At 34.2% G+C, this 20,253-nt stretch overlaps 1 protein-coding gene across 4 annotated transcripts in view; it reads right to left on the bottom strand.

Moving 5' to 3' along the window:
• Nucleotides 1–20,253, bottom strand: part of TBCK (TBC1 domain containing kinase) — a 213,329-nt gene that overhangs the window by 145,262 nt on the left and 47,814 nt on the right. For 3 of the 4 annotated variants that reach the window (XM_010848238.1, XM_010848237.1, XM_010848239.1), the window contains exons 4-9: nt 16,978–17,092; nt 15,202–15,275; nt 10,253–10,394; nt 4,821–4,881; nt 3,497–3,558; nt 3,257–3,318 (exon numbers count right to left, since the gene is read on the bottom strand). In XM_010848238.1, the coding sequence (XP_010846540.1) occupies nt 3,257–3,318; nt 3,497–3,558; nt 4,821–4,881; nt 10,253–10,394; nt 15,202–15,275; nt 16,978–17,092 (516 nt within the window). The remainder of the gene's footprint in view (nt 1–3,256; nt 3,319–3,496; nt 3,559–4,820; nt 4,882–10,252; nt 10,395–15,201; nt 15,276–16,977; nt 17,093–20,253) is intronic. The other variant, XM_010848240.1, reaches the window with a different exon arrangement.

The following is a 20,253-nucleotide window of genomic DNA, read 5'->3' as shown; positions in this document are numbered from 1 at the left end:
TCCGACTCTCTGCAACCCCATGAATCGCAGCACGCCAGGCCTCCCTGTCCATCACCAACTCCCGGAGTTCACTCAGACTCACGTCCATCGAGTCAGCGATGCCATCCAGCCATCTCATTCTCTGTCATCCCCTTCTCCTCCTGCCCCCAATCCCTTCCCACATCAGAGTCTTTTCCAATGAGTCAACTCTTCGCATGAGGTGGCCAAAGTATTGGAGTTTCAGCTTTAGCATCATTCCTTCCAAAGAACACCCAGGGCTGATCTCCTTTAGAATGGACTGGTTGGATCTCCTTGCAGTCCAAGGGACTCTCAAGAGTCTTCTCCAATACCACAGTTCAAAAGCATCAATTCTTCAGTGCTCAGCCTTCTTCACAGTCCAACTCTCACATCCATACATGACCACAGGAAAAACCATAGCCTTGAGTAGACGAATCTTTGTTGGCAAAGTAATGTCTCTGCTTTTGAATATGCTATCTAGGTTGGTCATAACTTTTCTTCCAAGGAGTAAGGGTCTTTTAATTTCATGGCTGCAGTTACCATCTGCAGTGATTTTGGAACCCCCCCAAAAATAAAGTCTGACACTGTTTCCACTGTTTCCCCATCTATTTCCCATGAAGTGATGGGACCGGATGCCATGATCTTTGTTTTCTGAATGTTGAGCTTTAAGCCAACTTTTTCACTCTCCACTTTCATTTTCATCAAGAGGCTTTTTTTAGTTCCTCTTCACTTTCTGCCATAAGGGTGGTATAATCTGCATATCTGAGGTTATTGATATTTCTCCCGGCAATCTTGATTCCAGCTTATGTTTCTTCCAGTCCAGCGTTTCTCATGATGTACACTGCATATAAGTTAAAAAAGCAGGGTGACAATATACAGCCTTGACGTACTTCTTTTCCTATTTGGAACCAGTCTGTTGTTCCATGTCCAGTTCTAACTGTTGCTTTCTGACCTGCATACAGATTTCTCAAGAGGCAAGTCAGGTGGTCTGGTATTTCCAACTCTTTAAGACTTTTCCACAGTTTCTTGTGGTTCACACAGTCAAAGGCTTTGGCATAGTCAATAAAGCAGAAATAGATGTTTTTCTGGAACTCTCTTGTTTTTTTGACCATCCAGTGAACGTTGGCAATTTGATCTCTGGTCCCTCTGCCTTTTCTAAAACCAGCTTGAACATCTGGAAGTTCACGGTTCATGATTGCTGAAGCCTGGCTTGGAGAATTTTGAGCATTACTTTACTAGCATGTGAGATGAGTACAATTGTGTGGGAGTTTGAGCATTCTTTTGGCATTGCCTTTCTTTGGAATTGGAATGAAAACTGACCTTTTTCAGTCCAGTGGCCACTGCTGAGTTTTCCAAATTTGCTGGCATATTGAATGCAGCACTTTCACAGCATCACCTTTTAGGATTTGATATAGCTCAACTGGAATTCCATCATCTCCACTAGCTTTGTTCATAGTGATGCTTTCTAAGGCCCACTTGACTTCATATTCCAGGATGTCTGGCTCTAGGTGAGTGATCACACCATCATGATTCCCTGGATAGTGAAGATCTTTTTTGTACAGTTCTGCTGTGTATTCTTGCCACCTCTTCTTAATATCTTCTGCTTCTGTTAGGTCCATACCATTTCTGTCCTTTATCGAGCCCATCTTTGCATGAAATGTTCCCTTTGTATCTCTAATTTTCTTGAAGAGATCTCTAGTCTTTGCCATTCTATTGTTTTCCTCTATTTCTTTGCATTGATCGCTGAGGAAGGCTTTCTTATCTCTCCTTGATATTCTTTGGAACTCTGCGTTCAGATATTTATATCTTTCCTTTTCTCCTTTGCTTTTCACTTCTCTTCTTTTCACAGCTATTTGTAAGGCCTCCTCAGACAGCCATTTTGCCTTTTTGCATTTCTTTTCTTGGGGATGGTCTTGATCCCTGTCTCCTGTACAATATCACAAACCTCCATCCATAGTTCATCAGGCACTCTATCATATCTAGTCCCTTAAATCTATTTCTCATTTCTACTGTATAATCATAAGGTATTTGATTTAGGTCATACCTGAATCGTCTAGTGATTTTCCCTACTTTCTTCAATTTAAGTCTGAATTTGGCAATAAGGCGTTCATGATCTGAGCCACAGTCAGCTACCTGTCTTGTTTTTGCTGACTGTATGGAGCTTCTTCATCTTTGGCTGGAAAGAATATAAGTATCTGATTTCAGTGTTGGCCATCTGGTGATGTCCACATGGAGAGTCTTCTCTTGTGTTGTTGGAAGAGGGTGTTTGCTATGACCAGTGCATTCTCTTGGCAAAACTCTATTAGCCTTTGCCCTACTTCATGCTGTACTCCAAGGCCAAATTTGCCTGTTACTCCAGGTGTTTCTTGACTTCCTACTTTTGTATTCCAGTCCCCTATAATGAAATGGACATCTTTTTTGGGTGTTAGTTCTAAAAGGTCTTGTAGGTCTTCATAGAACCGTTCAACTTCAGCTTCTTCAGCATTATTAGTTAGGGCATAGACTTGGATTACCCTGGTATTGAATGGTTTGCCTTGGAAATGAACAGAGGTCATTTTGTCATTTTTGAGACTGCATTCAAGTACTGCATTTTGGAATATTTTGTTGTCTATGACAGCTACTCCATTTCTTCTAAGGGGTGTGTGCCCACAGTAGTAGATATAATGGTCATCTGAGATAAATTCATGTGGTATATTTACCCAAAATTATGCTTTTAATACCATTCCTCTCGTTTGAACATGTCTTGATAAAGATGTTTTCATAAAGATAAATCAGAATATATTATTTTCAAATATTACATACTTACAGAGTTTAGGGACAAATGAATGGGTAACAGTGACATCATCAAATGAACATAATAAAACTTCTAAAAAATCCTTTTACATTATCAACAATTATTAACTTAGCTCACTATGTAAGTTTTTTATATAATACTTATTTGCCAATAAACTTTTGTTCTCATTTTTCTCATATCATTGTATCTAGGCATATCTACCTTCCATAGTTTAGCTAATTTTCAAATTGGAGGTTAGGAAATGAACAGTGGCTGATTTTGGTATATGTCAGCTTTCTGATCATGTTTTAATTATTTTTTTCTTCTCTTACGACCATACATTAAAGCCAAAACTATCAGTTATGATACTAATATCAATCATACATTACTACATATGTTAATATTCTTATTTAATCCATTAGTATTAAAAAATTAAGTACTTATATGTTAAGATCTCAGTAATAATCCCAAACTCTTGATATCAACCTCTTGGAAGGGTGGAAGGTGAGGCACTTCTTTAAAAGATCTATCACAGTTTCAGGAAGCTCCTGGTAAACAGAGAGAGAAAGTAATTATTTTAAACAATCCACTTAAAAATTTATATTACTTACATCATTTTCTACTTTAAGAAGTTTTGACTGTTTTGGAAAGCCTTTGCTTTAAAATAGTTTGCTACTGGATGCCAAGTATGCAAAATAAATGTTCAAGAACAGAGTAATGACAAACCTTTATAATGTCCAGACAGCCATGCTCCTCAGCCAGAACTATTATAGTGTCATCTACACAGTCTATAAAAGAGGAAAATTACATGAATCAAAGCTGCTTTTACAACTTACCAGACTGGGAGTTAAACTTTAATAACATTATTTTAAATTGTATAATGCAATTTTGGAACTTGGAATATTAAAAAGCTTGAGACTTTTCCTTATATGTTTTAATAAATGAAAAAGGCTTTATTTTTATGCTTATAAGACTGTTTTCATTAAATACAATTGAAGAATGTGCACACATTTTTTCTGGTCTTTACAGTATAAAGTTTAGCCTATAGACACCATTTATAGATCTCTAAGATTCCTTAATAGCCATATTACCAATCTTTGAAATTAAAGTGATAAAATTATAAAATTTTATTTACAATCCATTGTTATTTAATATTCACTAATATTATTCTATACACATCCATATTTGTAGACCCTATTAACCTGGACACCGATCTGACATTCTTTTATACAAAGCGCTCTATCACTGTTTTTCTCTCCTTTTTTTTACCATACATGCTTAACTTATTCTACTTTAAGTGGATTACACAAATTTTTATAAATGTGAATTACAAGTATTTGGATTATACACATGTGAAACATATGAGCTTGTTAGAAGGAAAAATAAACATTCTTCCTCAGTCATTGCTGCTAAGTCGATTCAGTCGTGTCCGACTCTGTGCGACCCCAGAGACAGCAGCCCATCAGGCTCCCCTGTCCCTGGGATTCTCAAGGCAAGAACACTGGAGTGGGTTGCCATTTCCTTCTCCAATGCATAAGAGTGAAAAGTGAAAGTGAAGTCGCTTGGTCGTGTCCGACTCTCAGCGACCCCATGGACTGCAGCCCACCAGGCTCCTCCATCCATGGGATTTTCCAGGCAAGAGTACTGGAGTGGGGTGCCATTGCCTTCTCCGTTGTCAGTCATTACTTACATATAATTCACTAAACGGAAAGCTCAAAAGTTATAGTACATTGAAGGTAACTGCTACAGAGAAGTACAATTTTACAATTTCATATTTTGATTCAAAAGTTAGTTTGGTTGGCTAGATCATAAAGCTAAGATTATATCCAAGGACATTATAATTCCTTACAGTGAATCAGGAAAAGCTCTCCTATAGTACCTCAAGGGTGCTTAAAGTGTCCTGTTAATGCTTATCACTGATCACTGGAAAGCTGAAGAAAGTGAAGCCTTTTCAGTGTAGTTAGTATTTTGAAGAACATATTCTCTATGTGTATAATTACTCTCACTAAAGATTATATTTATAACTGAAAGATAATTGTGAGACACTTACCCAGTGTAAGCAAAAATTTTAGTCTTTCAGAAATATCCAAACTCTGAAATAATTTTCTTCCCTACATAAAAGATAAAAGCAATTCTTATTAACATTTACATATTCTTCCCAGGGAGGGAGGTTTTATTTTTCATTGCTGAAAATGATTTTTCAATTATCTCTATTTCTCTTCAGAGGTTTTATCAGATTTTTTTGTTTGTTTTTTTTTTTAATATAAATTTATTTATTTTAATTGGAGGTTAATTACTTTATAATATTGTATTGGTTTTGCCATAAATCAATATGATTCCGCCACAGGTATACATGTGTATATCAGATTTTTTTGAATTGGCTCCACTAAAGAAAAATCACTGGTGACATACATTTTTTTAATGTTGCATAATGCTTACCATTTAAACATTTTGTATATCTAAGAATCATTACATTTTAGTTTGATCTCAAGCATTCTTCATTTTTGAGACCCACATATATCTGGTTGTCCAAAGGGACTCCAGGAGTCTTATTTGATTAAGAGACCAAAATGTCTTTTCACCCTTTCATCCTCCCAGCTAATTCTCACTTATATATCATGACCCAGATGATCTGTTGTCTCCACTAAGAAACATCCCACAACACTCCTTCCTCTTCTCAAAATTACTTAAGACAACCATCTTTGTGTTTTCCATAGTAGCTGGTATAGCCCTTTATTTTAAGATACACGTTATATTTTAGTTGTTTCCTTATTCCTTATTAGTTGGCTTCAGAGGGCTCCTTAAAAAAGAGTCTTGAATCAAGCACAACTTCAATGATTATGTGTTGAGCAACTACTGTGTGTGAAGCTGGACTTTCCACCACGGGTTATATACTATGGGTAAATTACTTGACCACTTTAAACCTCACTTTCCTCATTTATAAATTGGAATGTTAACTATACATGCCATGTAGGTTGCAGTGAAGGTTATATGATGTATAAAAAACTGCTTAGCATTTTCTGCATAAAGAAAATGCTTCATAAATTTTGGCTATTCTATTATTATAAACAAAGTAAACTTGTATGATCATTTAAAAAGACTTAGAAGGAGAAGGTTTAAGAAGACAGCTTGGTCTTTATGCAGTGAAAGAGGCTCTGATTTTCTTTTTTCAATAGAGAAGAAAAAACTTTCTTAAAGTTTTATGAAATTAGAACTACAGGTGGAGAGATCATTGAAAATAAATTGCCCCTCCTCTCTCTTTTTAATCTCTTACACTACTATCAATGTTAATCTTCTAGACCTAAATGTAAGGCCAGATACCCTAAAACTCTTATAGAAAAACACAAGCAGAACACTCTCTGACATAAATTGAAGCAAGATCTTTTTTGATCTACCTCCTGGAGTAATGAAAAGAGAAGCAAAAATAAACAAAAGGGACCTAATTAAACTTAAAAGCTTTTGCACAGCAAAGGAAATCATAAGCTAAATGAAAAAACCCACAGAATGGGAGAAAATATTTGCAAATGAAGCAACTGACAAGGGGTTAATCTCCAAAATATACAAACAGCTCATGCAGCTCAATAACAAAAAACCAACCCAATCAAAAAATGGACGGAAGATCTAAATAGAAATTTCCCCAAAGAAGACACACAGATGGCCAAAAAGCACATGAAAAGATGCTAAACATCATTAATTATTAGAGAAATGTAAATCAAAACTACAATGAAGTATCACCTTACACTGGTCAGCATGGCCATCATCAAAAAATCTACAAATAATAAATGTTGAAAAGGGTGCAGGGGAAAGAGAACAGTGTTACATTGTTGGTGAGAATGTAAATTGGTACAGCCTTTATGGATAACAGTATGGAGGTTCCTTAAACAACTAAAAATAGAGCTACCATATGATTAAGTGGGCATATACCCCAGGAAAACCATAATTTGAAAAGATACATGCACCCCAAAGTCCACTGCAGTATTATTTACAATACAGGACATGGAAGCAACCTACACGTCCACTGAAAGAGGAATGGATAAAGAAGATGTGGTACAATGAAATACAAAGAAAATATGTACAATGAAATATTATTGGGCCATGAAAAAGAAGGAAATAATGCCATCTGCAGCATCATGGATGGACCTAGAGATTGTCATACTGAGTGAAATAAGTCATAAATATTGTATAATGTTGCTTACATGTGGAACCTAAAAAAAAATGGTACAAATGAATTTATCTACAAAATAGAGTCACAGATGTAGAAAACAATTTTATGGTTTCTGAGGGTAAGGGGAGGGAGGGATAAATTGGGATACTGGGGTTGACATATATTATACACACTGCTGCTGCTGCTGCTAAGATGCTTCAGTCGTGTCCGACTCTGTGCGACCCCATAGACAGCAGCCCACCAGGCTCCACCGTCCCTGGGATCCTCCAGGCAAGAACACTGGAGTAGGTTGCCATTAAAATAGGTAACTATTAAGGACCTACTGTATAACACAGGAAGTGGTATACAGTACTCTGTAATGATCTATATGCGAAAAGTATCTAAAAAAGAGTGGATGTATGTGTATGTATAACTAATGCACTTTGATGTACACCTGAAACTAATACAACATTGTAAAGCCACTATATTCCAATAATAATTAAATTAAAAAAGACCCACCTTTAAAAAAATTAATCTTCTAAAACTGCAGGTTTGATTTCAGCTTGCTTAAAAACTTTAAATGACCCCCCTATCTTATATAAATATAATCCTCTCAATATGGCATTCAAAGTCTCCTAGGATATGGCTCCTATCCATTTTACTTATTAATTTATATTTAATATTTTGTATGAAATCTAAAGGTTTGATGAGGAAGATTCAAATCATTCTAAAACTGGACTGTCTAAACTTTGAGTACCTCTTAAAATGTCATGAAGCCCCTATTATGGAATTAATATTTCCTTTCTTATAATTCATGCAGTTCTTTGTGCTTATCTTCAAAGTTTATGGATTTGCATTAATTATAGGCTCTTTTGGAGAAGGCAATGGCACCCCACTCCAGTGTTCTTGACTGGAGAATCCCATGGACAGAAGGGCCTGGTGGGCTGCCATTTATGGGGTCGCACAGAGTCGGGCACGACTGAAGCGACTTAGCAGCAGCAGCAGCAGCAGCATAGGCTCTTTGACAATACATTTTAATCACAGTTTATGCCTGTTGTATTATTATACACACAGTAAATACTCAACAACATTTGTTGAACTGAATTACTCATATAAGAAATACCCAGATCATAAATAGTTTAAATATAATTAATGGTAATAAAAAGGAAAAGTTACATTTGTCATATTTACACTTATGTATACTTTACATTGGAGAAGGCAATGGCACCCCACTCCAGTACTCTTGCCTGGAAAATCCCATGGATGGAGGAGCCTGGTAGGCTGCGGTCCATGGGGCCGCTAAGAATCGGACACGACTGAGAGACTTCACTTTCACTTTTCTCTTTCATGCATTGGAGAAGGAAATGGCAACCCACTCCAGTGTTCTTGCCTGGAGAATCCCAGGGATGGGGGAGCCTGGTGGGCTGCCATCTCTGGGATCGCACAGTGTCGGACACGACTGAAGCGACTTAGCAGCAGCAGCAGCATACATTCCAACAAGAATTTTCAATTAGGCTGTGATTTTAAACAAAAAATGAGATTTACTATATTTTCATACCAATGAAAAGGAAGATGGTCTAGACAAAGGATAGCAAAGAATCAGCAAGTCTGGCATTTTCCCTTAGAAAAAGCAATGTCAATGTATAAGCTACCATGTAACTGTTAACATTTAAGTGTTAATAATAAAAGCTAACATTTATGTACTGTGATATAATACCCTATATTAGCTACGTTACCTTAAGTCACACAACTACACTTTGTTGCGTAAGATTTCAAATCAAGTTCTCTCTGACTATGAAAGTCTGTCTCTTAACTATTATGCTTTACTACTTCTGCTACTACTACTACTTTTCTGTACACAAAACACACAAAATGAAAATAATATCATCCTAATCCTTAGCTATGGTAAAGATCAATGAGTTAATATTTCAAAAATACTTTAAAAATCCATTGGAAAACAGAACAACAGATAAACAATAAAATTGTCTGCCCCTAAAGACCTCATTGTCCAAGTAGGCACATGTAACAAATGCTAAAATAGAAGAGAATAAAGAAAACGGAGACTAACCATGGCAGGTATTTGGAGGCAGAATCAACAAAATATTAGCTGTCTCTCCAAATTCATCCTGATCTATCAGGCACCTATCTAAGGCCACATCAGTAAACTGCCACTAGTGAAAAGTAGAGTTGATGCCTGCAAATTTTACATCATCTTCTTAAAGACAGTTACCAAGAATTCACTCCTCTCCTTTTCTTATGGCTAAAAAGGAGGATAAAGCAGCATCTTTCGGAGTGATCCCTGACAGCCAAAGTTTTGGCATGACATTGTGGAACAGAGCCCACTCTTTCTGAAGATTGTTACATGAGGGAGAAAAACATCTGTGTTTTTTAGGGCACTGCATTAAAAAAATCTTCATTATGATGATATTGGCATTTTATTTTTTTGGCTGCATGCACGTGGGATCTTTGTTCCCTGACCAGGGATGCAACTTGTGCCCCCTGCATTGGAAGCTTGAAGTCTTAACCAGCTGGACCACCAGGGAACTCTCTAAGCTACTACATTTTTAATTCCTTTGTTTACAATAACTGTATAGTCTTTATTACACAAATAAATATAGAGGATATTTCAGGAAGGCCTCATAAAAAGCCGACTCTTATAAGTGAGTCTTACTGAAGACAGAATAGGGGAGGAAAAGGTATTTAAGGAAGAAAGAATACCACAGATGGGAGAGAGAGCATGAATATACTGAAATGTGTAAGCAGTTTTAGTGTAAAGTTTCTAAATATGCTTTTTACACTTAATACAGTGTAAGTTTTTAATTCTTAGTACAGGTGCAAATAGTTCTGCTGCTGCTGCTGCTAAGTCACTTCAGTCGTGTCCGACTCTGTGCGACCCCACTGACAGCAGCCCACCAGGCTCCCCTGAACCTGGGATTCTCCAGGCAAGAACACTGGAGTGGGTTGCCATTTCCTTCTCCAATGCATGAAAGTGAAAAGGGAAAGTGAAAATCCTCAGTCGTGTCCGACTCTTCGAAACCCCATGGACTGCAGCCCACCAGGCTCCTCCATCCACGGGATTTTCCAGGCAAGAGTACTGGAGTGGGGTGCCATTGCCTTCTCCGGCAAATAGTTCTAGGTATACCAAAATAATATTCAAGTAAATTGTCAAGTGGGATTTTTTAAAAAATCAAATTGAGATTTCAGCCTTTTAATCCTCATATCTAGTCAATTTGCAAAAAAAAGATAAAAAGATGCTATTACTAAATAGCTTTCCTACCCCAAAATATTTTTCTAATAAACACACTATTTTTATTAGTTTAATATTTCTTTATACATACCACACAGAGCTCAAACAAAATGATTCCAAGAGACCAGACATCTGATTTGGGGCCAGAAGGCAATGGTTTTTCACTTGGCACATGATCACTGGTTTTGAAAATTCCTTGCGCAATTACCTCAGGTGCCAAGTATGATGGATACCTAAAATGGTATAATTTAAGAATGAATTTATTACCATGAGCTAGAAAGGGGGAAATAGGTATGTAGTGGTACGTTTTTACTATCAGTACAGTATAATCCATACAAAAGCTCAATGAGATAAAATGAACAACTCTTGCTAGGAAGAATTCTTAACTACCATAACACAGGTATTATGTCTAGGAATCAAGAAGAAATACACGAATCTCAAGGAATGTTAAACCTATCTCGCTTTTAGCTCTTTTCTTTGTTTTCCTCTGTATTAACACATTGCCTTCAGACTTCCAGATTTCGAGGTGTTTTTCCTTCTTCCTTACTGCCTATCTTCTCTTTATACTTAACGCTTATTTAAATTTTATCTTTGAAAATAGTATTTATTCTTTTGAATAGTAGGAATGTCAAAATCTGTAAAAACATATAAATTGAAATGTAAGACTCTCTCCAATCTCTGTACTCCAGTCACTCACACTATTTATGTACAAATAAAGTTGATTGTTTGTCATCATTGCCCTATAGGGAAGTATAGGAAAGTATAGTATATGCACTATTCTGTACTCTTTTTCACTCAAAATATATTTTAGAGATCATTCTTATAAATAAGTATAGATTTGTCTCATTCTTTTTGAAAACTGCCAATAATTTCATTGCATTGATACACTTAATTTATGTGATACAACTCTGAAGGAGGATATTTGGAAGTTGACTACTACTTAAAATGCTTACATGGATATATTACAGATATCCCATTTCCCATAAATATATAGATGAAAGACAAATTCCTAGACATGGTACTACAAAGTCACAAGGTAGATGAATTTTAAAATTTTATGTGTTTCCAAGTTGCCCTTTCAAGTTATGGCAATTTATATTCTTATAAGCAGTATATAGGACTGCCTCTTTCCCTTAACCTTCACCAACATAAGTTTTTTAAAAAATTGCCTTAGTAAATATAAAATACAGACTATTAAATATGAATAAGGTGTAAAGAATAAAGCTTAAAAGAACACTCATGTACCTACCAACCAGTTTAAATAATGAATATGAAATTATCACTAAAAGTCCCGATTTGTGTGTTGATAATTCCCTTCCATTTATTTACAGTTTTACCAGGTTTGTAACCCTAAAAAACATTAATATATTGTTTAGTCAAGCACATATCTGAACTTTATAGTACTGGAGTTATGCTGCCATTATTCCTTTGTGATTTGCTTTTTTTAGTCAACAATATTTATTTAAAAGAGCCATTCACATTGCTGTATGTAGATTTAAGTCATTTTTATGTCTGTTTTATGAATATATTATTCATTCAGATGTCAACGAGCGTTTATTTTGTTTCTTTTTGTACTATAAACTATGTTGCTAGAAAAAGCATGTGTGTTTCTACACATAGTATGTTGTTGTGTAGCAACACTTCTAGCAAAAGTCTCCCCAGGAGTATAAACCTAGCACTGAATTTCTAGGCCACAAGACATGTGCACTTTCAACTTTATAACACCATACCAAATGCTTCTTGAGAGGGGTTGTACCAATGTATACTCCTACTAGCGGTGTACAACAGATTCTATTGCTTACTTCTCCAGCACTTGTTGGACAGCAGTGGCAGACTTTCTAATATCTGGCCATCTGAGGGTGAGACTCCCAAACCATTGTACAATAGGTTTAATTTGTATTTCCTTGGTAACTAAAAAGGTTGAGGTACGTTTTCATAGACAAACATTGGCACGATGATGCCATTTTACCCTTAGTTGATCATACTGCTCTTGTAAATAAATGTGTGAAATCTCTTCAGATAAGTGAAGTCTAGTGGAAAAGCAATGACCTTGATATCATAAAGCCTGTATTCTAATTCCAGTCCTGTCATATATTTTATATGTGATTTGGGTTTCTTACTCTGTAAAACAGGAACAATAATTTCTCTCTCACAAAACTGTTACAAATATTCATGAATACATAAAGAAGTTTTATAGAAATGAAAAAAAAGACACAAATGCAATGCTTTATTTCTGTCATCATTAGCATGATACATCCAGAAGGCAAACTGTTCATTTTTAATTCTGATTTCCAGCACATCTAACTCTGAAATAATAAAATGGGTAGTGAAAAGTCAAGGATTACTACAGGTAAATTGCTATATCTAAAACTTCTGACTGATGATCTCCGAAAGTACAGAGGTGATGTATGCTCCAAATATTCTAATTTCCTTTTTAATCAAGGACATGTTAAGTTAATTAATAAAATAGTAAATGTTAGGCTTATTTTTTAATACAGATTATCTCCTTCCAACAAGTGCCTCTTCTTTAGCACTGCATTTTAACACTCAGAGAAAATTACTAGAACTCTGCCGTGAGTATGACTGGTGAGATAAATACAAGTGGTTTTCACCATCTGTCTGATGTTTTAACAAGGTATTAAGCTACTGGCCAACTGAAATGAATGTCCAATTTCTAACTCATTACAGTATTTTGAAACAGATGTTAATGTTTTACTTTTTTGTTCCTTAATATTTGTCTTTTGAATCAACTGCAAGCTTCGTCTGGTGTAAATATTTTCTTTCATGACTTAGCTGTTTGATCACTTTATTTTTCCTGGCTAAGGTTTCACATTTTGCTCTTTGATACTTTCTGGTCAGAACTTTTGCGTCCAAGACTTCAAAGTAAGCCAAACCAAATGGCACATGAGACCAATTCTATCCAAGCATTTTAAATTCAAATGTAACTCTTCAAAATGTTTGATATGCTTTAAAAAAATCACTTCCTTTCTTCTATTCATCACTAAAACCTAAAGCACCTTTAAGTGAAAGATAAAAATTAAAGGAATTTTTGCTTGTATTGTTTTTGGAGTTCTCACATAAAAATTTAGACAAAATGAAGGATCACGCTTACTTCAGCTGCCTAAAAGCTATTTCAAAGGGTAATTATCATACATGATGAAGATACCAGAGCCTTACTATAAATTTAATTTTATTATTTGAAAAGGTTTTCTTTTAACAAATAAAGCGCAGGCTATTTTTATAAAATAGTGTTTTTTGTGCTTGTGAGAACAACTATTTGTTGCCTACAGCCACATGGTAGTCAAAACTATAAACTATGAATTCATGCACATTAATAAGTAAGTCATCAAAACAGAAAATTTTCCATTAAATAATGAGCTTCTTGAAGTTGGGGACCTATCTTATCCATTTTTGTATATCCAGAAGCCTTAAGAAAAGGTGTTTAATAAATATTTTCTTAATAAATAAAGGAAGGAATGATTAAACAATTTAAGATTAGCTATGTTCAAACAAATGAAAATTTTAAGTAAGAAACCTAGAAGTTAACTTATAGAGATAAAAAAATTCACAAATGAGATCATTTTTATGAACCTACTTGCAAGGCAGGAATAGAGATGCAGACATAGAGAATGAATGGGCTTGTGGACACAGGGAGAGAAGGGAAGGGTGGGACAAACTGAGAGAGTAGCACTGATACAATTCACTATTACGTTTAAAGCGGATAGCCAGTGGGAAGCTACTTTACAGCACTGGGAGCCCAGTTCAGTGTTTTGTGATGACCTAGGTGGGTGGAATGGAGGGTGGGAGGGAAGCTCAAAAGGGAAAGGATATATGTATACTTATAGCTGATTCACAGAGTTATACAGTAGAAATGAACACAACATTGTAAAGCAAGTATACTCCAATTTAAAAAAAAAAATTTAAAACATATTTTCCTGCAGAAACATACACCATTATTCCAAACCACTAGTTCCAATAATAGAGTGACAAAAACTGACTTTAGAGGGCCCAAAGAGCAAAACACAAATGCATACCATTAAGCATATCACACAGCAATTAAAAAATATTCATAAGGTCTTTAAAGAATAGTATTAAATCAACTTTAATTTCCTGATTTTGACAATTATTTTGTGGTTCTGAAAGAAAACTCCTTACTTCAGAAATTACAAACTGAAATATTTAAGGGTAAAAGGCCATTATAACACTAATAATTCTTAAATAATTCAGAAAAATTATATTATACACAACAACACATATACATATAAGATGAAAGAGAAAACAAAAGTTGTGAAATGTTAACATTTGGGGACCCTAAGTAAAGGCAATATGGGAAATTTTTGTACTATTTTGTAACTTCTATGTACCTAAAATAAGGTCAAAATTAAACACTTATAAAAGTATTATATTATTAACATATTTAAAAAGCAACCACACAATAAATATAATACAAACATCTATATTAAAAGCTTTCATTGAGTCCAGGATGAAGTAAACTTTCATTCTCTTTTTGGAGGCCAATATAAATCTGGAATTCCATATAAAGAAACTCTCCAAACTTACAATACAGACTTTCAGTTATAGAATCCACTCCATTACTGATAGTTACAGCGACCTGACTTGAGGCTTAATGTCCAATTATATCTTAGAGAACAGGGATTTAAATTAAAAACACTAGAAAATAACATGAAACTGATTTTTCTCAGTCTTTTCAGGAACACACATTATCATTTGTTAGCCTTTTTGCCTTAAATTTACCTAATTCTGAATGAAATAAAGTTAATTTTTGTAATATATAGTGAAGAAATTAAATAATCTGTTAGCTTCACTACTAATTCAATGAAAAATCAATATCAGGGAACTTTTGTATGCTGGGAAAAACTCATTGTCTCCTCTTAAAAGTATATGGAAAATTAAGATATTTTTAACTTTAAAAAGGTAGTTTCATGTAAAAATTAACAAATTAACAAATAAACCCCTAATAAAAGATTAGAAAGTTTAAGATAGAACTCAAGAAAAAAAAAACCCAAAACATATTCTTACCCAATTGGGAAATCAACATCGTCACCATATGCTGTCATGTGATAAAGTCCAAATTTAGCCAATTTAACATGTCCCTACAATGACAAAGGAAGAAAAAAATCACATAAAATATTTTCATACTATTGGCAGGGAAAATTATGATTATACATTTTATAAGTAACACTATCATATAGTCAGATACATTAAGAAAAATTATATTTCATCATAAATTTATTTAAAAAAAATTTGTCAGTGTTTGACATCTGCTTTATATTCATTACAAACATATACAAACACAATATATATTATATATATATCAAAATGACAAATAAAACTTAAAAATTGTTGCTGCTTATATATTCTGAGCTCCTTTAAAAAACAAAATGTTGTTATCTTGAATCCTTGTTTAGAATATTTTGTGTTGATTTTCACAAAATAAATTGTTTTCAGGAATTGCAAGTCTTCAAAATGTTATGATTTAAACTTGACATGGAAGTTTTTAACTTGAAAAGGTATGTTCACAAATCAAGATATTAGTGAATCTGCTTTATTCCCAACAATTTTTATATTGTTTTAGAATAGTCATAAATACCACAAAAGAGTCTTAAAAGGCAAATGCACATTATATAAATCTCAAGTTTTCCCCCTTTTAGATGTTTAGAACTTAATTTTTTTTTTCAGTTTAGAAGTTCTTTTTCTTAAGAGCTATATTTCCCAGAATTACAAAGCATTTATATTTTAAAAACAATTTCAATTAGTTACTCTATTATCTTAACCATGAAATTATAAGCACCATTTTATTTATATTTTTAATATCATAGAGCATATACTGAAAGTCTAGAAGAAAGAGAAAAATCCTACTAATACACAAAATAATTCCCAAGAAAAAGTTTCCTCAAACTATTTTATATGCTTATGAAGAAAATAATAAAATTCTTGAAAAAATCACCTTGCTACCCATAATTCACATAATACCCATAATTCACATAATACCCATAATAGGGGTGGACTAGCTTCTTATTTCAGAGAAGGCAATGGCACCCCACTCAAGTACTCTTGCCTGGAAAATCCCATGGATGGAGGACCCTGGTAGGCTGCAGTCCATGGGGTTGCTAAGAGTCGGACACGACTGAGCGACTTCACTTTCACTTTTCACTTTCATGCATTGGAGAAGGAAATGGCAACCCACTCCAGTGTTCTTGCCTGGAAAATCCCAGGGACAGGGGAGCCTGGTGGGCTGCCGTCTATGGGGTTGCACAGAGTCGGACATGACTGAAGCGACTTAGCAGCAGTAGCAGCAGCTTCTTATTTAATCCCCCATAAGAATCCAAGCAGAGAATCAGCACTCCAATTTAAAAAATAAGCTACGTACAAACAGCTGGTAAACAAAGAAAATAAATGACAAAGTAAAAAAGAAAGTAGAAAAGAAAAATAAAATGGAGAAAACACAATTCAGCTGTACTGTGAGAAAAATGTTCTATGTAAATAGTCAGAGAATCTTTTTTAAGATAAAAGCAAATTCACAGAGAATGGACTGAGAAGTCTCAATGTGTATTTCACAAAATGAGTGAAAGGAAAAATAAAACATGAAGACAGAAAATGAGTCCAGGGAAAAAAGAATAGTGCATGTAAAAGACACAATGATTTATATAATTAGAGATACTTTCTTTTTAAACCACAAGTACATTACGTTAATATAATCTTTTCATTATGAATACTCTTAAGACATTCTAATTCTTTCAGCAGGCTACAACCTGAAATAAAAAAGCAAATATTTAATGTCCTATTGAGGATTACCTTTTGATCCAAAAGGATATTATGAGGAGACAGTGCCCGGTGTACTATACCATGTTTATTCATATACTGCAAGCCCTGAAGTACCTCAAATGCTATGCACAAAACCTTTGAATAGCTACAAAGAAAACAAAAAGTCACAGATCAATAGATCAATTACAAAGCAGATACAGAACCTGTTTTAAGAAATAAAATGAGGTTCAGTGATAAAATTCAAATATCTACCTATATACATACATATATATATATATTTTATTTTATTTTTTTGACCATGAAGCTTATGGGATTTTAGTTCCCATTCCCCAACCTGGGCAGGTCCTCAGGAGGGAAAACATGGAGTCCCTGGACTGCCAGGGAATTTCCCAAAGAGTTTTCTTTTTATTGTACCACCTCTAATCAGAGAAAATAGACTCTATACATTTTCTAAAGTATCTACTCAGGCATGTTTGATTTTACAATTACAGCAGAATTGATCTTACAAAGAACCTACAGTTGCCAAACAACTACTCCAACTGCAGTCCCGTTCCCCAGGAAGGGGGATTAATATTGGTGGGGTGCAAATGACCTTCTGCAGGTTGGGCTTTAACAAATTATCAGGAAATTTCAGATATATGGCAGAACCAAATCAATGAAAACCATGGATCCTGCTCAAGACAACACACCAATGTCCCTGAAAAACAGCTATATTTTATGGCAGAGAGACATGAGCTTACTTTCCAAATCAATCTGCAAGGTAATGTCCAAAATTTATGATTTATCAAATATTTCTTTCTTATCCTATGCTCTCTTAAGCCAACTTCCATAGGGACGCCCAGTTTCTTCCTCTTTCTCTCTCTCCTTCCCTCTCCCTCTTTTTTTTTTTTAATTAAAACATTATTCATATAGGAAGTTAGGAAGAATATACAGAAAAGCAGGGGAGATTAGTTCAAACCCAATCCCACAAACCACTAATATTAAGGTATAGATTTCTTTTATTCTCATTTTTTTTAACATTTTAAATCATACTTTAAAAAAATCAAATTAATATCTGAGTAACTACTAAATTAATTTTTAAAAGGTATAAATAACAAGCTAATAACAGAGACATAATGAAATAATTTTAAAAATAGTTAACCTAAAAGCAGGTAGAATAAAAGGAGAAAAAGAACAAAGAACAAATGGAACAATTAGAGGAAAAAAACATCAAAATGAAGCTACTGTGTACGCAGCAGAGTGAGCAAAGGGTAGGGCTGAGAGGAGATGAGGTCAGAGAGGAAGCAAGGTCAGAGGGCAAGATCACTTTAGGCCATTTAGGTCTTTGGCTTTTACTCTCAGACAGATGGGAAGCAACTGGTACGCCGCTACACTACGTACAGTAAAAATTCGCAGAACTAAGCAGAGAAGGAAATAAAAACTTAAGCCAACTTAACCCCTAGCTCTCAGAAGATACCTCCATCATCAGGATTAATAGATACTATAATTTTATAATTATAACTCTAGATGCTATAATTTTATAATTATAACTGTATTCATGAAGATTATCATCAGCTACCACCATTTTTATACCTCATTTTTGTGTTTCTTTTTTCTTTAGCTAGAATACACTCATAAGAAAATTTTTCATAAGGGTGGCAGGAGTAGATATTTTAAAGCATGGCATGTCTTAAAATGTCTTACTATTATATTTAAACATAGAATTTCTTCTTGTCTTCAAATGTTCTTTATTGATAGTGACAAATGTAATAAATATCAGTCTGATCTTAATTCTGTTGTAGATACCTTGTTATTCCTCTTTGGAAGCTTTCAGGATTCTTTTATACTTCATATTGTTAGACCTATAAAAATTTTAGTCCAATATGTCCAGTGTGTGGGCATTTGAGAATTTGTGTTTGTAAGTATTAGGTGTGTCCTCTCAATCTAAAAATTCATGTTCCATTAAGACAAAATCATTAACAAGGAAAAGTTGATTTGTTGTATCTTTGATTATTTTCTCCCTCTACTGTATCTTTTAGTCAGAACTCTTAGGGGGCAGATGAAAATTAGATTTATTCTATCAACTTTATGTTTTATTTCCTATGAGCATGGCCTATTATTTAATTTCCAAGATTTCTCTTCTGGTCTCTAGTTGTTCCTTTTCAGTACATCCCATTCTTTGGCTGTGAATTTATTTTTCTTTTGAGTCTCTCTGAGGATAATTATTAGAATTATTTTTAATTTAGGAAACAAAAAAGTGTGTTTATCTTCATTTCCTCTGGGCTAAGTTAAAAAAAATTTTTTTTTGTCCCTCGGCTCTCTTTCTCTCAAACTATTTCTTCCCTCGTATGTCTGGTAGGTTCCGGTTGTCAGCCATATTTTAAAATAAAGCAATAAGTTTATATTCTACATGAAGTACGTAAAAAATAAAACAAGAGAATTTACTATTTATAAAGAATGCTTATTAAACTGATCTACAAACTAATTTATCAAATAGTTCCTCCCATATTAAAGCACCACAACAGCCAGTATTAAGCAAATAAGGAATCTGTGGCACAAGAACAATTTAGAATTAATAGTTTTCATTAACATCTGCAAAAAACAAAAATAAAAACCAACTATGTAAATGAAAAGATTCCAAACTTTAAAACAACTACAGTAATATTGATAAAAATGTGCGCATGAAAGAATGCAAACCCCTCCCCTGTTAAAAACAAAGGAAAACTTTCCTTGAGGTTGATTAACAAATAAAACATAAGAACATAGTTTCCTGTGATCATTTGTTCTGAGCCAGCTTTCAGGTAATAATCTCTCGTCTTTGTTCTTTCTGTATCTCTCTGTCTCTGTCTCTCTCTCACACACACATACATACACACAGAACACTTCACAAAATCTTAAAAGCTGATGCCATATTCAGCTGCGACACTAGGGGACCTCAGTGGCACACTATTTCAATACAGATGTCTTTCTCATGAGATTGAAACCAAAGCTTTAAAATGACTTTTTTATTAAACCAGTTCTGCAACAGCTGAAAACAGAAGACTACATCTTCTACTTAATCTACCTGCTTTTGTTAGCTGATTCTAAGATATAACTGGAAAACACCTGCATGTCAAGAAGCACATTCATGCTATTACTGAACTGATAAGTATTTACACTGACACAATTTTTAAAAATAGAATTATAAAGCTGAAGCTCATGACACATCTTTTCTTAGCTGTTACTAAAGACTATACATAAATTATGGTTAATGGAACCAGTATTCTTCAATTTAAATCAGACAGGAAATCAGATTTGCTTTTCTGCCTGTTGTACTCTTATGATTTA

This window comes from Bison bison, unplaced genomic scaffold (assembly GCF_000754665.1).
Source record: "Bison bison bison isolate TAMUID 2011002044 unplaced genomic scaffold, Bison_UMD1.0 scf7180017864263, whole genome shotgun sequence".
Classification (NCBI taxonomy): Eukaryota; Metazoa; Chordata; class Mammalia; order Artiodactyla; family Bovidae; genus Bison; species Bison bison.
The sequence above is the reverse complement of the archived record's forward strand: the minus strand, read 5'-3'. Positions and strand labels throughout refer to the sequence as shown.